Source organism: Scardinius erythrophthalmus, assembly GCF_964197995.2.
Source record: "Scardinius erythrophthalmus genome assembly, chromosome: 4".
Classification (NCBI taxonomy): Eukaryota; Metazoa; Chordata; class Actinopteri; order Cypriniformes; family Leuciscidae; genus Scardinius; species Scardinius erythrophthalmus.
Genome location: NC_138224.1, coordinates 17,509,691 through 17,530,965, shown reverse-complemented (window position 1 = coordinate 17,530,965; position 21,275 = coordinate 17,509,691). Strand labels below are relative to the sequence as shown.

At 38.4% G+C, this 21,275-nt stretch overlaps 1 protein-coding gene across 1 annotated transcript in view; it reads right to left on the bottom strand.

Moving 5' to 3' along the window:
• Positions 1–20,888, bottom strand: part of LOC308689441 (thyrotropin-releasing hormone-degrading ectoenzyme-like) — a gene marked incomplete at both ends in the record, with an annotated part of 132,297 nt that extends 111,409 nt beyond the window's left edge. Inside the window, 3 exons of the mRNA XM_081363148.1 lie at positions 10,539–10,665; positions 16,963–17,236; positions 20,194–20,888. Coding sequence (XP_081219274.1) covers positions 10,539–10,665; positions 16,963–17,236; positions 20,194–20,888 — 1,096 coding nt within the window. The remainder of the gene's footprint in view (positions 1–10,538; positions 10,666–16,962; positions 17,237–20,193) is intronic.
• Between the last annotated feature and the right edge of the window lie 387 nt (positions 20,889–21,275).

Sequence of the window (21,275 nt, the reverse complement as noted above, 5' to 3'; positions counted from 1 at the left end):
CACCAGCTTAAGTCCTACAGTTCATCTGATCTGGATGGACTGCAGTTGATCTGCCAGCTCTTGCTCTGAGATGTTACTCCACTCTTCCACCAAGACACTTGCAAGCTCTCAAACACATTTTGGGGGACACATGGTTACACGTGGTTTGGCACTGCGAGGACAATCAGCTGTCCTTCTTGTCTCCTTGTCACGTTGTCTTAGGTGTCTTAAATTACAGACACTGTAGTTTATTGCTCTGTTTATATCTGCAGTCTTCATGCCTCCTGCAGCAGGACTATGCCATCATGTTCACTCAGATGAACAGGAACCCTGGACATCTTTCTCCTGGTGTTCTTCAGAGTCAGTAGGAAGGCCTCTTTAATGTTCTAAACTATTGGAACTGTGACATTAATTGTCTTTCGCCTGTAAACTGTAAACTGATTTTTCAAAATGTGCAAAAATGGTTAAAGGTTAATTTTACGCTCATGAAAAATCCTAATTTGGATTTTACAAAATGATCTTGAAAATACTGTATCTTGAAAAAGGGGTGTTTCTTTGTTTATAAATAAGTTTATATTGCCAGGGTCACAATGTTTCCCTGTGTTTTTGTTCATGTTCCTGTGTTTCCTTTCAGTTTAGTTCTTGTCTCCTTAGTTACTAATTCCTCCCTGTTTGTTACCTAGGTTACTGATTAATCCCACCTGTGTCTAGTTGTACTCTGTGTGAGTACTCCTTGTTTTGTTCAGTTCACTGTTGGTTATCATCTGTGTTGTATGTTTGTATTGTTAGTTATTCAAATATCCTGAGTGTCCTGAATATCTTTTCTATTCATGTAAACCAGCATAAAAGCATCAATCATGACGCCCTTTACAGACTGAATAAAACAACATGTTCAGCATAAACCAGCATCTAATCAAGCGATCTATCAAAAATAAACCAGACTCAACGGTCAGCTGAGAGTTCAGTCCAAAAATATTGGATATTCAACTAATGCACATGAAAACACTCATAAACACTATTAGGGCAGAAAGTGTTCGATCAATAACGCTGGAGGTGACTTACACATACAGTGAGCGACTGTAGTAAGAGACCCTGCTATTTTTTAATCATTTTATAAAAGAATCGACCAACACACCCCGAGGAAAAAGCCCAAGGAACAAACTCTGCGGGGAGGAACTTTGTTTAAACAGAAAAGTGCTTTGTACAGAAAAAACATCACTAAACGCTCTCTCGGTTGAAAATGTTCACCTAAAACTGCTTGTTTGAAGAATGTGAGCTTTCATGAAGTTTTAATCAGCGGGCAAATAAAACCAGCCCAGACGAGACAGAAGAGCTGATTGTGTTGTTGCTCAAACTCTCATTTCATGGCATATTTGCAGTAAATGAGACGTGATTGAAATCAGTAACTTCACTGCAGATCCAGTGAGACTCCAACCCACCTCAGATATGAGGAGAACACTACAGAATATGAACAGAGAGTGAGAAGAGTGTGAAAATTACTCTCAAAGCCAGACTAATTAAAAGCAGTTGCTGATGTAGTTCATCTCTAAAGCACTGAACATTAAACTCACATCAACACGTCTGAAACTCAGGAGTATTTCAGTACATGTTCCACCTGTCAATCAGTTTCAGATGATATTAAGCTGATGTGTGTTGTGTGAAGAGGAGAACAATCTTAGACAACAGAGTGAATCATTGCTTTAAAAATGGGTGGACACCTTCAATCAAACAATCTTATTGGTGCGTTACTTGAAACTGTTGCTGGGTAAGTGACATTTAAATAGAACACTGCAATTCATATAAGCATGTTTTTAATTTCTGAATTAGAATTAATTTTGATATTTAAAAAAAATAAGAAAATGGAAAATATATTATTACTTGATGGTTACACCACGTGGCATTTTTATAGTGATTAAATTTAATCTTTTCAAAACTAACATTTCTAAAGTAGATTTTTAACAGATTTAACACTCTTATTTGTCATTGGCCCATCAACATGAACAATGATGAATTCACTTTTGCATCTTTTTGGTGAATTTTGGTGGTCAGATTCAACAAATTGAAGAATTAGATTAATCTAAAGTAGTAATTTAGTTTAGTGACATTGTGACAACAGCAATATGTGCGTGTGTGTGTTGTGTTTGCGTGCTCCTACAGTGTGACGGCCGGCGTGTCATTTGGCCTCTCTGTCATAATCAATCCAGTTACAGGATTACATCACACTTTATTGAACAGTCAGTTGAACAGAACAGTCAGTCAAGAGCCAGTTTGTCCAGATCTAATGCGCATTATAAAATCAGACGCCTTCTGCTATTTGTGAGCGGATGGATTCTTGAGTTTTTCACTTTGCTTTGCTCACTGAGCCCCAAAATCCCTCTTTAGCAGCATCCTGTCCGTCTGAGGGGCTTTATCCGAAAAACAATTTAAAGAGACCATAAATACTTAAATACCATCATCTTCCATCATTTCCATAGAGCTTCATATATCAGCACAAACAGACAGATGGCCATTAAACTACAGATTTTTATGATGGGTAGATGTGTGGATAAATGAAGGATTTATAAAGGCACAGCTCTGTAGTTTATATATTTTTCTCTCTTTCTCTTAAAAGTTGATCCTAAATGTCCAATCAGCACGAGGCGCCCGCTGTCCTACAGGTGATGAATGAGTCTCCAGTGCAACTCTGACTGAACCAGTGACAGCGTTTCTTTCTCAGACAAATGACTTTGATCTACGGCACAAACTGAGGCTGAATTAAACCTGTAATAGGAATGAAGACGAGATTCTGCAGTCAAACACAAAAGTGAGTGAAACTCCAAACACACTGACCACCACATACACAATATGAAACTGATTACAGTGGCAGAAGTCTGGAGTGACGGCAGAACCGTGAGCCTTGACAGCGTGACACTCGTTTGTGTTTAACGGAGAGGTCAAAATCATTTACACTCTCTCAGTAGGGTGTTTGCTCTTTAGTGTGCAGTCAATACAGTTCATTTTCCTCACTCTGTGTTGGTACCATGTACAGTGATCCCTGAAACAGGCGATGCCTCATGGTGCTGAATGATTATCATATACCAGGGGTTTTCAAAAAGGGGTCCAGGGCCACTGATAAAATCATACCTGCAAACAGTTTGTGCAAAATAATAAGTATATGTACATAAAATGTAAAAAATGTATGTGTGTGCGTCATACATCATTACGCTATTTCTACGTCATTGCACATGCAAAGTCCTTTCAGTTTCGGTTTTCAATCCGAATAAGTGTTTACATGTCCTCTCGATTGGATTAGAAAAGGAATAAACTATCCCTTTCAATCTGATCGAAATTTCATTCGGATCGATTAAGGTGTTTACATGAAGGCTTTGCAGTCCAATTGAGCCGTCAATCCGATTACTAATGGATTATTTGGTTGCATGTAATCGTAGCCAGTGATTCTGCTCACGAACACACACACACACGCTTCACAAACACATGCATACACATGTACACACACAAAATAAACACTTGTCATTACACAGCATACAGTGTTTTGTGTCCACACACATGCACAGGGGTGATGGGAAGGACACGACTTCAGGCCAGATCTATTTTTGTTTGTGTTTTTATTTCTGTGTCTTTCATTAAATGTAGCCACAATATTAACAGTGAATTGTAGCATATTTGGGGATCCTTGGCATCAAAAAGATTACAAATATATACCAAATACCATGATATTTACATGTTCCTTCAAAAAATAACCATTTTATTTTTTTTATTTATTTTTTTAACTGTTACTTTTCAGTTAGTGTGAAAAGACCAGAAATAGATCACCAGCATTTGTTGTATTTGTACGGGGGCAGTCGTGGCCTGATGGTTAGAGAGTCCTGGTAGAGTACTGGTAACCCAGTAATGTGTCAGACTGGTAACACACATTAAACTTGGTTGGGTTTAATGCAGAGGACAAATTACGAGTATGGGTTACCGTACTTGGCCTTCACGTCACTTATTTTGGATGCTGGTGTTCACCCAGAAAGAATTTATTGACTGGACGGACCACACCAGCACTAACCAGCATAAACCAGTCTGAACTAGCTGGTCTATGGCCTGTTCAGGAGGGTAAGAACTTGATCTTCTTGATCTCGACTTGAAGGTGAGACAGTAAATTTGAGTCAAACAGCAAGTGATGAGCAGCTACAGCACACCTGCAGCACAGACAGAATATATCAGTCATAATCATAGATGATGATTATGGGAAAGACGCTCACACTGGAGAAAAGATTACACAGACTCAACTGACATCACAAGCTGCCAGAAACATCACAGTCGTGTTCTCCTGCTGTATGTTTTCAGTATGATCTGATGTCTGGATCTCTCAACCATCAGCAAACTTCCTTTTTAATCTTTTTAAAGGAAACAGCCGAGTTCCTCCTTGCTGTTCTGAATCTCCTTCTCGGCTTCAGCTTCAGCTTTCAGTCTCAGCAGGAGGCGAACAAAAATGATGTGCAGAATCGATAGAGACCAGAGGCTGTAGATTTCAGAAAGCAGCTGATAGATGAAGAGACACGAGGCCTGTGACATCGCCCTCGGCCTTCAAACTAAGCAAGAGCCAAACTCAGCAGAAAGAGCGAAACACGGCTCTAGCTTTCATCACGCCGAACACACACACACACACACACACACACACACACACACACACACACACACACAGCTGTGATTAAACACACTAAAGGTCAGTGTGTTTCTCTGAACACAGTCACACTGCTGCTCCTAGAGTTCTGAAAGCAGAAAATTAAAAACTCGATGCAAGAAATGACAAGTGAGAAAAATTACAACATATTGCAAGGTTGTGGAAACGTTGGATCACTCTTCATACTGCGCTGTATTCACGACAACCAAAGTAAATTAATTCTTGAAGATTTTGACATTAGTATATTGCTAAGAACATGATGCACTAACAAGCTTTAACAATACACAAATATTGACAAAAATAGTCCATTTTAATTAGTAAGTATATATTCACAGTCTTGAGCAGGGTTATCATTACAGTAACTAAAACTAAAACCATAAAAAACATTTTTGTTACTTGAAATAAAATAAAATACAACTAGAAAATTATTCCAGCTTTTAATTTAGTTTAACCACATATACTGAAATTCTATAACTAAGACTGAAATAAAAATACAAATATTTTCAAAAATATAAAAATGACAAAAACACAACAAAAGTTAATGTGGATAATAATAAAAAAAATAATAACACAAATATCATTAAATCAATGTATTATTATGCAATAAATAATAAAATAAATAATTCATAGTCAAAATTTCCCATCCTTTAGGGACGTGCCTATGATGTCGGTGAATGTAAGCAGCTTCTCACCAGACTTTGGAAGAGATTTAATGACATATTTTCACACTTGTGTTTTTGGATAACAACTGCTCTCGCTGTTATATGTAGATGATGAAGGCTTCTAGCTCGTATTGAAATGCAAAGCAAAGCTCATGTAATATTAATAGAGAAGTTGCAGACACCTGTAGGTTTATTAGCACCATCCAAAAAATGAATGTGACAGCTCATGTGTCAAGACGTCTCCTTTGATCATGTGACCTTGTGTGATCTAATAACTTTCTATGATAAACAGCAACATAAAACAGACCCCGTCACACACACTTATCGTATTAGTGCACTGTGAATCAGCTCTCGCTTTGAGAGGCTGGTAATGGAAAAAACATAAAGCTCTCAGTCAGTGCTGGGAAATTATTCATTAAAATGTGAGGAAAAGAAAGTTAATAATGGTTGGATTTTTTATTTCATACAAGACGAATCGAGAAATGGAGATTTCTGTTTCTTGTGATGAGGATTATGATTTTGTGCTCTAATAAGGAGCGATCTATGATCAAAATGAGCTCATCAATCATAATGGCACATTTTAAAATAACGGAAATGCAGTTAAAATAAATGAATTTGAACCTCCTTCTCTTGAAAAGCACACTAGTAAGCAGAAGAACTGGAAGGGTCAAAGGTCAGGTTTGAGAAACACTTGGCAAACACTCTATACGTTGTTCCTCAGTAAAAGAAGAGGGATGGAGAGCGTCACTCTGTTAACATTCATCAGACATACGGCGGCTTTGTGATTCTTTAATAATGTGCCTCATTTTTTATCTCTAGTGAAATACCTTTCAGTTTTATGACCGTCACTTTCACATTGATGGTGCGGGCGCTTTCAAAACGCCCCTCGTCCGACCTTGATGATTAGCTTTAATGAATTCTAGAAGAGATTACTATTATCCTTGGGATTTTTTTGTATTAAGGGCCCAATCCAGAACAATCACACAGAGATAGCGATCGAGACAAAAAATAGGTATTTAAAAGTGCAGCTTATGCTTCAGTTTTTGTAGAAGTATGATGATGAGTGGATTTTGTGTTCCAGGATTGAGGGAGGAAAGACACTGAAAGAGCGAGCAAGAAAGAAATAAGAGCGAGATGAAGCAAACTAAAAGAGAAATGGCAGTGTCACAGTTGTATTGATAATAAATAATGATGGTTAGAATAGAGCAGTGAAAGATGTCCTTGCAGAGGACATGAACTGCAAAAATGAGCGAAGAAATGAACTCATTCAAAACAAGGAAATAAAAAACAGTCTCATCCTCCTCAAAATCAAACACTCACCTCAGAAAACACTGTATCTGAAAGATGCTCAGACGTTCCTCTGTCAGTCTTTAATGTCTCATTCTCTCAGATTAATTCATATAGTTTGATCTCTCCAGCTCTGGCACTGTTACCGATCTCCCATGACATGAAATTACCCAGAATGCTCTCTTCTCACTGTAATCTCATAAAGTGGAGGGGTGAGGATGGGGGGCAAAGGTGATTGTGATAAATGTCATCTTTCCCATCATGCAGTAGGTTTAAATAAATCTGAAGGTCACATGTGTGATTCTGAGCTGGATCTGATCTCTAGGCTTTACGAGATTCAGCCAAGAGGAACTTGTTCCTGGATCAACATGCAGGAAGTTCAAAAGGAATAACAGCCAATGAATAATTGGAATTTGATTGGTCTGATTAGTTGCGATGGACTGGATCTCTTCCAAGTGTCCATGTCAACACACACACACACACACACACACACACACACACACACACACACACACACACACACACACACTGCTGATCCTTCTCTGGTTTTAACAGCAAAGGAAAATGAACCCGTCTACATTTGTCACGCATTGGATTTCCTTTTGCATTCATCCGTATCTGTCACTCAGATTCTTCTGTCAGGCTTAAGAAGAGTCTGGAGCAACTCGGCCTCTTCTTGATAGATCATTGATCTCTTTCTGAGAAGCACTTACTGTAGATCAATGTCTAAGAAAGATCACGTCCCTCTCAAAGGACGTGCTAAATGCTACTCCAACCGCTCACAATGTCTCTTTATTCTGACAAACAGATGATGTGCTCCATTACAGTCTTCAATTTTTCATATCGACTGTAGACTCAAACAGCTGTCAAGTCAGAGTTTAAATATTAAAAACATTTGACAGTGAAGCATGTTTTTATTAAATAAAATGTAACATGTTTCTAAATAGTTCTGAATCTATAGAATACATTGTTGGCAGCACTGTTCCCCACAATGCAATGTACTTAAAATAGTAATTGAATGTCACTCATTTATGTGTACTGTGCAGTATGCAATAATCAATAGACAAGTGTTCTGTTAAAACTGTTATTTTGCTCACTCAAAGGGCTATTTTGACCCCCATTTGAGACCATTTTATCATCTCTGAGCAGCATTTCATTTGATATACAAACTGACTCAATGTTTGAGCACCAGACGTTGAAAGAGACTCTGATGCAAACGCTCACTTATGACAGATTTGATTATTTCTCTGTTCACTGGGACCTAAAGAGCGTCCTCACAACAACTCCCAGAAGCATCCGACAGTTTGATACTTGCAGCTGAAGACACTTGTTGATGTAATGAAAGCTAAATGGATGTAGACACACTCCGCTCTGATTCTTCATCTTATTATCATTCTGCATGTGACTCTTCACTGATGAGGAAGCTTCTGGAAGCTTTTGCGTCAAAGGCATGAAACCGGTTTCTGATCATCATATGAAGGTATTAACTGCTACCCGACAACAGAGTCCATTTTCTCCCCTGGTTTGCATCATTCTTTGAATCCTTTTACTGTCATTCAGTTTTTCGCCCTCTTTAAAAGAGAGAGTGAATGAAAGAGAGGAACAGAGAAAGAGAGAAAGTGGCTCTTTGTCTCTTATTTGCCAGTCACAGTAAATGGCAGCTCTGATTAAGTTGCTCTAATTGGACTCTGCTTCAGATTCGGCGGGTGAACAATAGGCCACTTTGATGAATGGGTCGTGTTGCGGTTTGTGTCGTTGTTTCTTCTGAAAGAAATCGTTATGCCATTAGCGACGAATCACATGCCAAGAGCCGCGGATACAAAGAGCTTTAGTCTTTAAGTCAAAGAAGGAACAAAATAAATGGCCTAAAATCTCTCAGACTACATAAACCTTAAAATCCGAAGTGTTAGGAAGCTTTAAAATGCTGTAACAAGCTTTTAAAACACATCAGGTGAGGTGCTTCAAGGACTTGAATGTGATCTGCTCCTAGCGTGCCGTCTTTAACCTGTACGCTCTGAATTCATTTCTCTGTATTTTTCTCGTTTGCATGAGCAGAAAGACAGAATGTCCCTGTTTGGAGACCAGAGGGGCTGCAACTGCTCCAACACTCAACACACAGATGGTGTCTTTACGTAACGGACGCATTCATTACGTCCACATCATTTCTCAGATGAAGCCGCACTTCACGCTGAAACCATCTCACCCCCCAGTTTAGTAGTGACAAGCAACACTAATGCGTACATGTCAAAAGTATCTTAAGGTCACAAACTGAGTTGAAAACAAACTGTTCCTTTGCAAAAGCAGCGTCTTTGATGTGACATTTTAACAGCCAGACGTGACCATCTTTTTAGCAGGTGAATAAAATCTCCAGCCTCATTAAAGGGTTCAGCATGTTTAAACAGATTCAGAGAAATTATCCTGCAGGACGTAAATCAATAGAGCAACAGTAATAAAACTGCACAAAACTTACAGCTGAGGCCAGAGACTATTGAGCCACTGTCATATTCTGTTAACTATTGTGAAAGACCACTTCGCATACTTTTAAATAATATACTTTAAAAGAATTTACAGTACTTAAGTGCAAACTGAATGTAATGTTTTTAACACTTGATTGCATGTTATTTACAATTAAAAGAAAATATATCATAGCTTAAATTTATATTAAAGGGATAGTTAACCCAAAAATTAAATCTCTGTCATCATTTACTCACCCTCAAGTTGCTCGAAACCTGTATGATTTTTTTTTTCTTCTGCTGAACACAAAAGAAGATATTTTGAAGAATATGGGTAACCAAACAGTTGATGGTTGCCATTGACTTCTATAGTGACTTCTATTTTCCATACTATGGAAGTCAATTTGGTTTCCCATATTCTTCAAAATATTTTCTTTTGCATCCAGCAGAAGCAATAGCAAACTGTAATGATCCAAAGATTCAGTCAATTCCTGAAGGACAAAATCAAGCCCCTTCTACATTTTTTCTTGTTTGAGAAGCCGTTTTGAAAAAAAGAAGGGAAACACTATATCGCAACTTCCATTTCATGATGATTTTAAGTACACTTCTTTTTCACAAGGTAATACATGCTAACATTAGCAAGAGTGCTAAATTTTCCCTATCACCACTAAATATTTAGGATTTAATTGCAGATTTAGATTTAAAGTCCTAGAAAACCCTGCTGGAAAAGCTTAAGCTGGTCGCTGTGTTTTAGAAACATTAGCTGGTCTAGGATGAGTGGATGGCTGCTGCAAACTAGCAGAGCAACTGCCATGTTCCCGAACACAGCGAATAGCTTACGCTGGATTTACTAGAAGGTGAAAATGAGAATGAAAGAAATTCAAAGAGAAAATCATTGAGATGTAGTCTGTGTGTGAATACTGAGAGGGTCTTAACCCTATTAGCAAGCAGAGCAAATGCTTCCCAGAGAGCGTTTAAGAGAGGAACATGATTAATATTACATGTGCACTGAAATACACAGCCTACATGAAACACACACATTTAGAGAGGAAGAGAGCAGGCGGGGGAAGAGAGTGACAGACAGGCACCTAGAGAGATTGATGGCTATATTCAAATGAAGTCAGAGAACTGACAGGAACCCAATGGAGCGAGACACAGTCTGATGTGAGCCAGTCCACCACAACCACACTAACACTTAAAACTACACACACTTTAACACCACACGCATGGTGTGTGTGTGCTCTAATTCCCAACACCAAACACAACCACAAACAGCCTAGAATGCTTTTGGGATCAATAAATGCAAGAACTGAGTTGCTATTGAGACTCCTTCACCTCTTCACACGAACACAAAACATGAAGTCACACAGAACCGACTGGCAGTACAAATGAAGCAATGAAAAATCCCTCGCTTTCCCATGAGAAGAACATTTATTGCCGTTTCACTGAAGCCAGACAAAGCTGAAGACATTTCACCGCCGGTCTTACCTAATTTCGGGAGGGAATATTTGACTTTGAAGTAATCCTGGTAAAACTGCAGGAGTCTCTTGGTGATGTGCAGAGCGTAGTCTCCCGATCCGCTCTGGATGGCGTCAGGCCTGGCGTACAACCGAATCTACATCAACACAACATTGGAAGAGAGGGAGAACAAAAGTCAAATTGTGTCAGGTGCTGAATGTACTCTAGTACGGCTCTGGGTTTAGTCCTAACCTGAATTCCCTCAAGGATACTGTAACTTGAAAGAGTAATCCTTGGTGAAAATATCTGACAAATGCTTCATCTGGCTTGTGAATTTTGCATTTATCTTTCAAGTGCACTTTTTGCCACCCCTCAAAAGTGTGTGAGGCATTAAAAAGTATTACTGTCACCTAATCCACATGTAAAAAACCCTTTTATTTTCTGTAGATAGCAGGCAGATGAGCTCATATTCAGCGTTTTTAATTACACAACTTTTGTATATTGAAGAGTCCACACATTTAATGAATTGAGACATAATATGCTGACTATAACTTATTAACTTATTAACTATATTAAACATATAGGTTTTATATTTATAATTAATATTTTGTACCATTTTTTTCTGATTCAATTTAATAATTTGCAGTGCTTCATGGGATGAGTAGTTCATTCACTCATAAAAGAAGTAGTCTTGTTCTTTCCAGTTTTCATAAACTTGTTTTGTTTAAATCAAAGTTTGTAATTGTGTGATTTACCTTAGAGCTTTGATACATGGCTTTATCTTTTATCTTTTAATTTGTCTTAAAATCCTTTTGGATGGGGGGGAGTCTGTTCTATTTGAGGTATGGCGAACAAGTTATGGCAAACAAATTAATTGTTTAGGCTACATTTTCATAAACCATAATGTTATTAGACTAGCTGATGAAAAACTCCTCCATGTATTTAAAAATTTAAACATCTTTGCTCATTTCCATCAATTTTAAAGCTGTAGTTTATTAAAATAGCATTTTAGACATTTATCTTTGGAAACAAATTAGATTTCCAGGAAAAAAGGAAAGATAAAACATTTGCATGATTGCAAGATCCTTTATTTTGTATTTACGATTATATGTGTGTGAGAGGGAAGAGAACAAGTGTGAAAGAAAATGTGTGAGGTGTGGCTCTGTGGGAAATGTATTCTCACAGTAAAAATGATCTTGGTCTCTTTTAGCCGAAGGCTGATGCACAGCACAGCTTTCTGAACGGGCATCCATCCAGTCAGAATGAATGTCCTCCTACACTAACAGAGTTACCGTGCAAAACAAGCCTTTGTTTCAGAGCCTGGCAGCAATGCACATTGAATTATGTGTTGTTTACATCACATGTTGCTACCGTATCGATCAGCTCTATGTCTGATAAAAAGATGAATGGACGGCTGTGGAAATGATTCAAAGCTCAATCAAATCTATGTGATTTTAAATCAACCTGTAATTAGACAAAGCGCTCAAGTTGACTATCAAGAGAAGCTTCATTAATCAGCCATTGTGGAGATTGTTCAATCTGACTCTAGTGCTGATTGCTTCATTTGTTTGGTTTTGTTGAAGGCAGCTTGACAGAGACTTAAATGGGGTTAATTGAACTTTAAAGGCCCACTGAAGTGCATTGAAACACGCAGCATACAGTGTGTTGACGTAATTTCCACTGAAGCAAGAAGACAGGGCGGGACATATTGAACAGCTCCTCCCCTTTTTTAAAATAGCGAATAGCTTTTAGTTTATATCACAGCTCAGCCAGAGCCGTTGACCTCGGTAAAGCCGAAGTTTCCTCCTAATCTCTAACCATTTCTCCTCCTCATCTCCTCCATATCGCTTTAAAATACAGCGTTCTGTGCAGAATTCAAATGGGTCCGATACGTTTTGCGTCGACTCGCGCACGTGATCCGATCTGTGCTATCGTGTCTCTGGACTGGAGCAGACTGTGTGCACGCTGAGGCAGTTCACGTGACACTAATGTGAAACCAAACTTCATTCGCCCCAATGGAAAGCATATTTACACTCTTTGAATGGTTCTCTATCCCCTATATAGTGCACTATGTGCCATTCACCATATAGAAAATAGTAATTGTGTGAACAAATGACCGATTTATTTAAGTAGACCGCATATTTATAGTGTAAGGGGTGAGACGCTTTAGACCATTTGATTGGACAGAAACCGGAGTGCAGAGTGATGTCATCAAAATTATTGATCCATATTGGTGGAAGTGAGAGACTTTAGGTTTTAAATTTGCTTATATTGTCTAAATGCAAATCTTGTCAAATGTTTTGATTGCATGGGGACTTTAATAGAGAGTCTCTCAATGAGTGGCTGCTCAACACTGATCCATAAACAAAATCTTCCTGATGAAAAGATGAAGCTTTAGTTAAAACACTCAAAAATGACAAGGAGCACTTGACCAGTTGAGTTAATAACCTGTTGAGTTATTACAATATACATGTCTATATGTGAGAGATACTTCAGGCACAAATGCATTGCTATAAAGGTCCAAACTGTGCCATAAAAACTGTGCAATGTGTGAAATGTATCTCTTATTTTACAAAATATGATTCCCTGTTAGAAAGTCTATCTAGTCACCAGCTTGTGTTGTTTAGACCAGTTTGACTTGTTTAACAGCCTGACAGCATGAAACCAGAATAAATCCAGATGGACATTCATGCTGCTAAACCCACATAGACGTTTGAAGGCATTTGTATTCTACTGCTAAAACCATAATTTTGTCCACTAAATGCAGTAAACATGCTTTTCTGATCAGGCTGAGTAATTTCATGAATATGTAATGAGAATATTTAGTATAGTGGTGTTGAATATTGATTAGATATTACAAGAACATTTGTAATTTTAATGATAAAATAAATAAAAACTGACTGACACTAAACCAGTGCATTTAATAACGGCTGCTACCGTGTTATGAATGAAATGTGCTGCTTTAAGACAATCAGTTTCTCTTATTTTAGCACTTTAACTATATAAATGAAGGTGATTTTACTTGTCTAGAGAGAGTCCAGTGGTCAATACAGGCTAAACAAAGGTCAAGTTCACTAAAACATCGAGGCGTGTGAAGATGAAGACTCAGCATTATTCACACACAGCAGCAGGTTGACTAAACAATGTAGGTTGGTGAAGATAGATGAAACAAACATCCAAGCTTAGACTTCAAATCATTTTGGAGAGCGGGCCACAGACAGCATGATCGTTTATTTTCTGGTTTAGAAAATATATTTTTCTCCAGATATTGTTAGACATTACTCCCAGAGGTTGCAGAACACACAGGGTTGTATCTGAAATGGCTTGGTCATAACAGAACATAATGCAAGATATGGAACATTAAAGTTAAATTGTATTCATTCAAAATTGCTATACTGGTCTTTAGAGAGCATTCAAGTTACAATCTGATTTTATAGCAGAACAATCAATACAAATCAACAATTAGCAGTTATGTTCATGTTAATGGAGCAGGTTTTCTGAGGAATTGCTTAAGACTGTAAACAAATTAATCACCTCTTAACCAATGAGCTGAACCACTTAAATTTCCATTAAATTTAATGAGCTGCCCAACATTCAAACTGAACAAATAAACAAACAGAACCAATAAAAAACATAGCAAACATCCAAGCACGGAGAATAAAAATTAACTTACCAAACACCCTATCAGAACAAACAAACAAAAACTTTCAATTAAGAGAACACAATCCAAACAAAACCATTTAACAAACATGTACCAAATATACAAGCAGAGAAAAAAAAAACAATAAACAGAGCCGAGGTCAATAAACAAACAGAACATCCAAACAGAACATATAAATAACAAACATATACAGAACATACAAATAACAAACATACCAAACAACCAAACACAGACAAACAAACAAACAGATCCATCAAACTAACAGAGAAAATATCCAAACAAAATTATTTATCTAACTGAACCAATAAACAAACATACCAAATACCAAAGCAGACAAAAAAGAAACAGAACCTACATCCAAACAAAACCAAACAAACCTGCCAAAGACTCAAGCGGAGCCAAAAAACAAACCAACAGAACACTTAAACTAACAGAACAAAATTCCAAACAAAACCATTAAGCAAACAGAAACAATAGCTAAACAGAAACAATAAACAAACAGAACAAAGATCCAAACAAAACCATAAAACAAACAGAACTGAACAAATCCCAAATGCATCCATTAAACAAACAAAACCAGCATCCAAACAATCAAAAAACAAACAGAAATAAATGTATAAACTGAAGAAAAAAAATATATAGAATAAATAAGCAAACAGAAACAATAAACAAGCAGAATTAATAAAAAACAAATTTGATTTTATCTGGGATTTGATTGAAAACATGGATGGAAACATGTTAGGCCATCATATTATTGGATATTGGAAAAACATACACTAATGAATCCTGCACAATTATGTGCAAGTAAAATGAAGAGTATTTCATTTTGTCATTAATATAAAGTTCCAAAGGCACTTCTAATGTTAGTTCATCCTTAAACCCATCTCACTAATAATTTAGCACTTTTTGCATTTTTGTTTGGCCTTCACGGTTTATAACATAAGTATTTTACTGTAAAGGATTGTTAAACAGTAGCCTACTATATAATTTTTTCATCATGGCTCATTAAATCCTTAAGTACAAATATAAGCGCACAGCTGCAGGTTAGATGACAACAAAAAACAAGCCTGCAATTTGCAAGAAATACAATCTCATGCATCATTACTAAACTGGGTATGAGGGAAAGATAAGTCAAATGTGTCAATAACTGTATAACAATAAATGTATATAATTAAAATTCATTGTGTAAAAACCCTAAGTAAAACTGTTCAACTGGCCAAAGGGGAACATCACCTGGCTCAGGTCATTTGAGTTTGAGATCGCTCCACTAGGCCTTAAAACCCATAATACATAATGCCCAAGCAATTGCTACCGGGTGTTCCTTGATCTTTACACGTGTGTGTGGTAGATCAGTGTTTCCCCATAAACCCAGAGTAATGACTCCACTCTCCTCTCCAACGTTCCTCTCCCACGATCTTTCCTCTCGCTCCGCACAGCCGAATCTGTGTGATGAATGGAGCAAGGGGGGCGACCCTGCCGCTTTAATGTGATTGATGGGGACGCTAGCGTGCGGCTAACCGCTACACGCCACAGTGTGGGTATAAACGCCCCAGATAGAAGCACACACTGCAGTCAGAGATGATTTGATATAAAGGAGAGCGCGGTCATGCTGAAGGAGATCGATTAATTACACTAATATGAGGAGGAGGCCGGCCAAGGGCAACAGCAGGAGCCACTGAGGAAGCCGTCAGGAGTGTCTAATATGACTCAACGTGATATCATTAACACAGCTCATAAACAGAGTCTCTCTAATGGCAGACAGATGAAGCTGCTTAGAATCTGAGGATTCAGTGTAAAAAAAAAAAGAAGTGATACAACGTCACATCAAACGTTTTATATAAAACCTGGAAGAGTTTGTCATGAACAATCCTGGACATGAGCATAAGTGGACACCTGTTGCACACATGACTGTTACCCTTTTAATAAGCACGTATATGACTTTGTGGACACTGGACTTATGTTAGTGGAGACAAACATTTCCATTATACACTGTGTAACCATTATATATTGATTATAGAAACGTACTGTAAAATAAACATATCGACTGTGAGCAAGATAATAGGTCTGTTTTAAAACTTGCTTTCTTGGCAGCTTCCTTCTGGGAGAATCCCGACTGAGATGAAACCTCACAGGTCACAGATTTGGAAAACTCAGCATAAATAGCAGAGCATTAAACACATAAAAACGCTGTACACATGAGACTCGAATAACAATTAATATTAATTGACTTTGACGTTAGTCTGTTGCGAAGCTAATGATTCAATATGCTAATGAACTTAAAGCTACATAGCAGTAGCACACACACATAAATAAAGTAAAGTAATCAATTTTTTATTAGATTAAACTATGTTAGCAATAATTTTTGCTACTTAATATTTTTGTGGAAACTGATAAAAAAAATTATTCCAGGATTTTTTTGATGAATAGAAAGTTTAAAACAACAGCATTTATTTGAAATAGAAATATTTTGTAACATTATAAATGTCTTTACTGTCACTCTTGATCTACTTTTGATCAATCAAGTGTATATTTTCTAAGTATACGTATAAGTCATTGGATTGACTTTATTACTGAGCTCAGTGCAATGCATTCTGGGATTGCCTTCACTGTGAAGCATACATGAGGTGCTGCCTTAGAATTTGGCAAATGAAGCAGAAAACCTTCTGAACAGCCTTTATGTCAGAAGCACATCTGTGATGCTTTAAAATGCTGCTCTCTAGGTTTTAGAAAACAAGTTATACAATAATAAAATAATTGTAACTTTGAGTTTTAGGGTCTGAAAACGCGACTCACCACGACTCCGTTGTCTGTAACTGCTTCTCTGTAGGTGAAGTTGCACACGGCCCAGGCCAGGTAGTACGTGGACATGCGGGGCGTCCTGGAGAAATGGTTGGTCACCCATCCGTCCTCCTCAGACGTTGAAGACTCCACTGGCATGTTGGACAGAGACTGATACGAGCTCTCGTGTTTCAGACTCACTCTGAATGTGGCTTTATAGATGGGCTCGTCGAAACACGGGAAGGCCTTTCTAGCGTGAGTCGGTGAGAACTGCGTCACCGCAAGAAACCTGCAGAATAAGAACGAGAGAGAGGTAAGAGGAAAGAAAACTTTGCTGAAACATATGCTATTTAACTAGTCCAGGAGTCAACAGCGGAAAGTCATAATTGATCAGTCACATGACTTTTCTGAATGTAAATTAGCTGTCTTCCGTCCCTGTTCACATCGCTGTGCATTTATATCACACTAATGAAGACTGTTAGATATTTTTAACCACAGCAACTATATCACATCAAATGTCAACATACAGTAACATAAGAAATACTACACAGAAATAATGATATATTTGATATCTGCATGTCACAGCTGTAAACATTAAACCTCTGTGACGGCACAATGTCAACGAATTGACAGCGTGAATCTATTTAAATGACAAGAAAATAATAAAAAGCTGTCAAATTGTTCTTACATGTAGAAGCGTTAATAATCTACATACAGACACATTTAGGACATCAGAATCAGAACTGAGTCTGAGTATCAAAGTAAAGAAGTTAGAGAGCTGGAAAAGCGGTTCTTAAGAGGAAAGAGTGAGCTGCATTCCAGAAAGCTGCATTAACGGATATTAAAGCTGTATCAAACCTCACAGGGAGGAATTTTCCTTCACCACCCACAGCGTGACCATCAGACGGGGGAGGAGGGGTGTTCTGCTCGCTCCTGCATTTCTGTCACAACTTTTTACTCTCATTAGCAGCCATTCATGCAGGAGCAATCTATAATGAGTCTATAATGTCCCATCTGTCTACCTCTTCATTTCATTCACACTTCATAGATGCTAGTACCATATAAACATCTTTACACTATTTAAAGATCAGGACCAGACAGGAGGTGATGAGAAATCAGACTACTAACAGACACAGGAGGAGATTCTACAGGGATGTTAGAGTGAAATTCCCTGCAGTGAAACACATGGAGGTGTTTGAGTTTGTTGGAGATGTTTTATACATGCGCGTTATGACATCACTGACGTGCAATGCGAGGTTGAAGAAAACGTGTGAAGAGGAAGAAGGAAAAACTGTTGAATCTCTGAAGAGACCAGAGGATCAGTTCAGATCACGTCTAACTACATCAACACAAGTATTTCCTCAATCCAGCGAGATCCCGCTGTTCAGTGTTCATGAATATACGAGCAGCCAGCAGGCGCTGATTACACTAAACTGAAGGATCTTCACAGCCTGTGGAGCTGAACAACATCAACATACTGAATTTATCTCAAAGGTGCTCTTCAATGGATATTACGATATCAAGACCTCACAATAAAGTTTAAGTAAAAGAAAGAATCGCCCTGAGCCTTTAGCATGCTGTGTTTACAGCTGAAAGCAAGCAGAAGGTTCAGCCGTTATTGAAAAGACAAGGAGGAAACTGGTGGACAGACAGAAGGGTTATGAAGTGTGTCCATGAAAGCGAACCCTTCAGGGTAAAACAAGGCTTAAACATGTCTCAAATACAGGAAAACCTGCGGCAAAGATTCAGACTCGAGCCAGTTTTTCCCTCAGAGGACAAAGAGTCAGAAGCCGAAAAACAAGAGCAAGAAGTTGATTTTTAGTGAAATCACTGTGAATACGAGGCTGTAAACGGCTGTAAATCTACAGTCAACACACATATATGAGCTTCTGATAATCAACTGAGCATCTTAAAGAGTTATATTAGATTTTAACTACTAATATGACGATTTTCAGACAAAATTGGGTTGTCGTTTAGAAGCACATATGAACTGAACACTTGAATTGTCTAATCTGTTTATATTATATTGATGGATTATCTGTTTATATATTGATTATATCAATATACTGTTTATAAATTAATGCATAATGGTAGTAACTGCATAAATAGTTTATTTTTTAAGGTTATTTTTTATGTAAACCTAACTGTGTGGGTTTATGAGTGTTTATCACTGTGCTGGAAAACTTCCCATGATTATATGCGAGTCTCAGTGTGTGACAGTAAATGAGTCATTGAGTGCAGTGTCAGTCACAGCTGTGACTTCAGTACCCAGAGGTATAACTAGTGTTCAGATCTGTCCAAACCGAAAGATGGATTTAAAGGGATAGTTCACCCAAAAATAAAAATCTTGTCATAATTTACTCACCCTCAACCTGTATGAGTTTCTTTCTTCTGTTGAACACAAAATAAGATATTTTAAAGAATGTTGGTAACCAGACAGTTGACTGTGGCCATTTCCATATTAATAAAAAAAATACTATGGAAGTCAATGGCTACAATGTCAACTGTCTGGTTACCAACATTCTTTAAAATATCTTCTTTTGTGTTCAACAGAAGAAAGAAACTCATACAGGTTTGGAGCAACTTGAGGGTGATGCTCATCTTAACTGCACATAAGTAAATGATGACAAGATTTTCATTTTGGGTGAACTATCCCTTTAAAGCTGTTAATTTTAGATTTGGATGAAGATTCAGAGATTATGTATTGTTTTTCTTGGGACATGCATCTATCTTGATGTTTGTGATTGTTAAACATGTCACCTCATGTGTTGTATTTTTACTGGCACTCATCTATGACAATGCATAACAAGCATTAGAATAAATCATCACAAAATAAATAAACTGCTAATAAATTAACCTCACATACATATAAAATAAAACACAGCCTAAATAAAATAGCAACTATGGTTAATGTTACTAGTAAAACATATTATATACGTATACTAAATATACTTTTTAAAGAATTTACATTGTTACTGCTGTAGAACTTGGGTAACTTGGGTATCATTCAAACATGATAGTGAGATTCTTATTTGAATGAGATCCCATATTCATTTATTGTGATTTAGCCTAACATTAACTGCAATATTATCTTTGTATTTTGAAGCAGTTAATTTGGTTTAAGTTGTGTTTAACTGCGCATAAGTATCATATCAGTATCAGAAGTTCCCATGGCAACAGCAGGACATTATATCAACACCTGATTATCATATGAGAGACTTTTTTGAGACGCTGAACCCCTTTTACCTTCTTTCTCCATTCAGCGCGTACGAGCTGCGGAAGAAGCCCAAGAGCTCGTGCTCGATGTGCGCGTGAAAGGTGATGTTGATCTTGTATGTTCTGAGGGGCTTCATCTCTCTGTGCAGCGCGATCACAAACACCTGCTTGGGCTGATAGTGGAAGCGGCGCTGGATCCTCATGACGCCCGCTTTCTTAACGTTACTGTCCGAAAACACCAGCACTTTCTCCACCTCCAGCCGGTCCGTGTGCAGCACGATCAACTTCGTGGAGTTGACGCATTCAAACTCGATGTTCACCTCGCCGGAGAAGCTGAAGTTCTCCATGTTCACGGACAGTCGGAGGTCGTAGTGTCGCGGGCGCAGGGTGGCCGGTAAGCGCAGATTTCTCCAGGGCTGCTGGCCGTCCTCTGTGTCTCTGTGACTGATGTTCCCGTCCCGGGACTGTTTCCACTTACTGTTGCTGGAGCCGTTCGCGGCCAGAGCCCCGCTGCTCTCCGCGGCGCATCTCTCGAAGCTGACGCTCAGCGTGATGGCGATGGCCGTGACGATTATGAGGGTGAGGATGGAGATGGCGAACCCCAACACCAGCCTCTTGTGAACAGTGATGTGCTGTTCGGTCGTCCGGGGCCGGACCACCACGCTGTCGGCCCACTGATCGGATAGAGCCCGTCCGTTCCTCATGCTCGCGTCCTCGATCCCCATTATATGACGAACCTGATGTGTTTTATATTCATCATCAGCCTGCGTTCATGCGGTGCAGCTTCAGATTTAAAGGCGCGAAATGAGGAGAATATCCCGCGAAACACGCAGAATAACTGCGGATCGATGATCTCGAGACTAGATTGCTGTGAATCAGAAGTTCGTCCGGTCAGATGCTGGAGCTCATCGAGTCCTTTCGCACATCCATTTCTCCTCTGACTTCAGTCTGATGTGGATGAAGGTCCAGCACCTGCTTTCTGATCAGTGTTGTGAAACTCTCTTCTCTCTGTTCATTTCTCCTGCCTCCATCAACATCATCATCATCGTCCCTGTTTCTCTCGCTCTCTGGTGCATCATCCTCTCTTTCAGCCAGTGGGCTGTGCTCTCTCT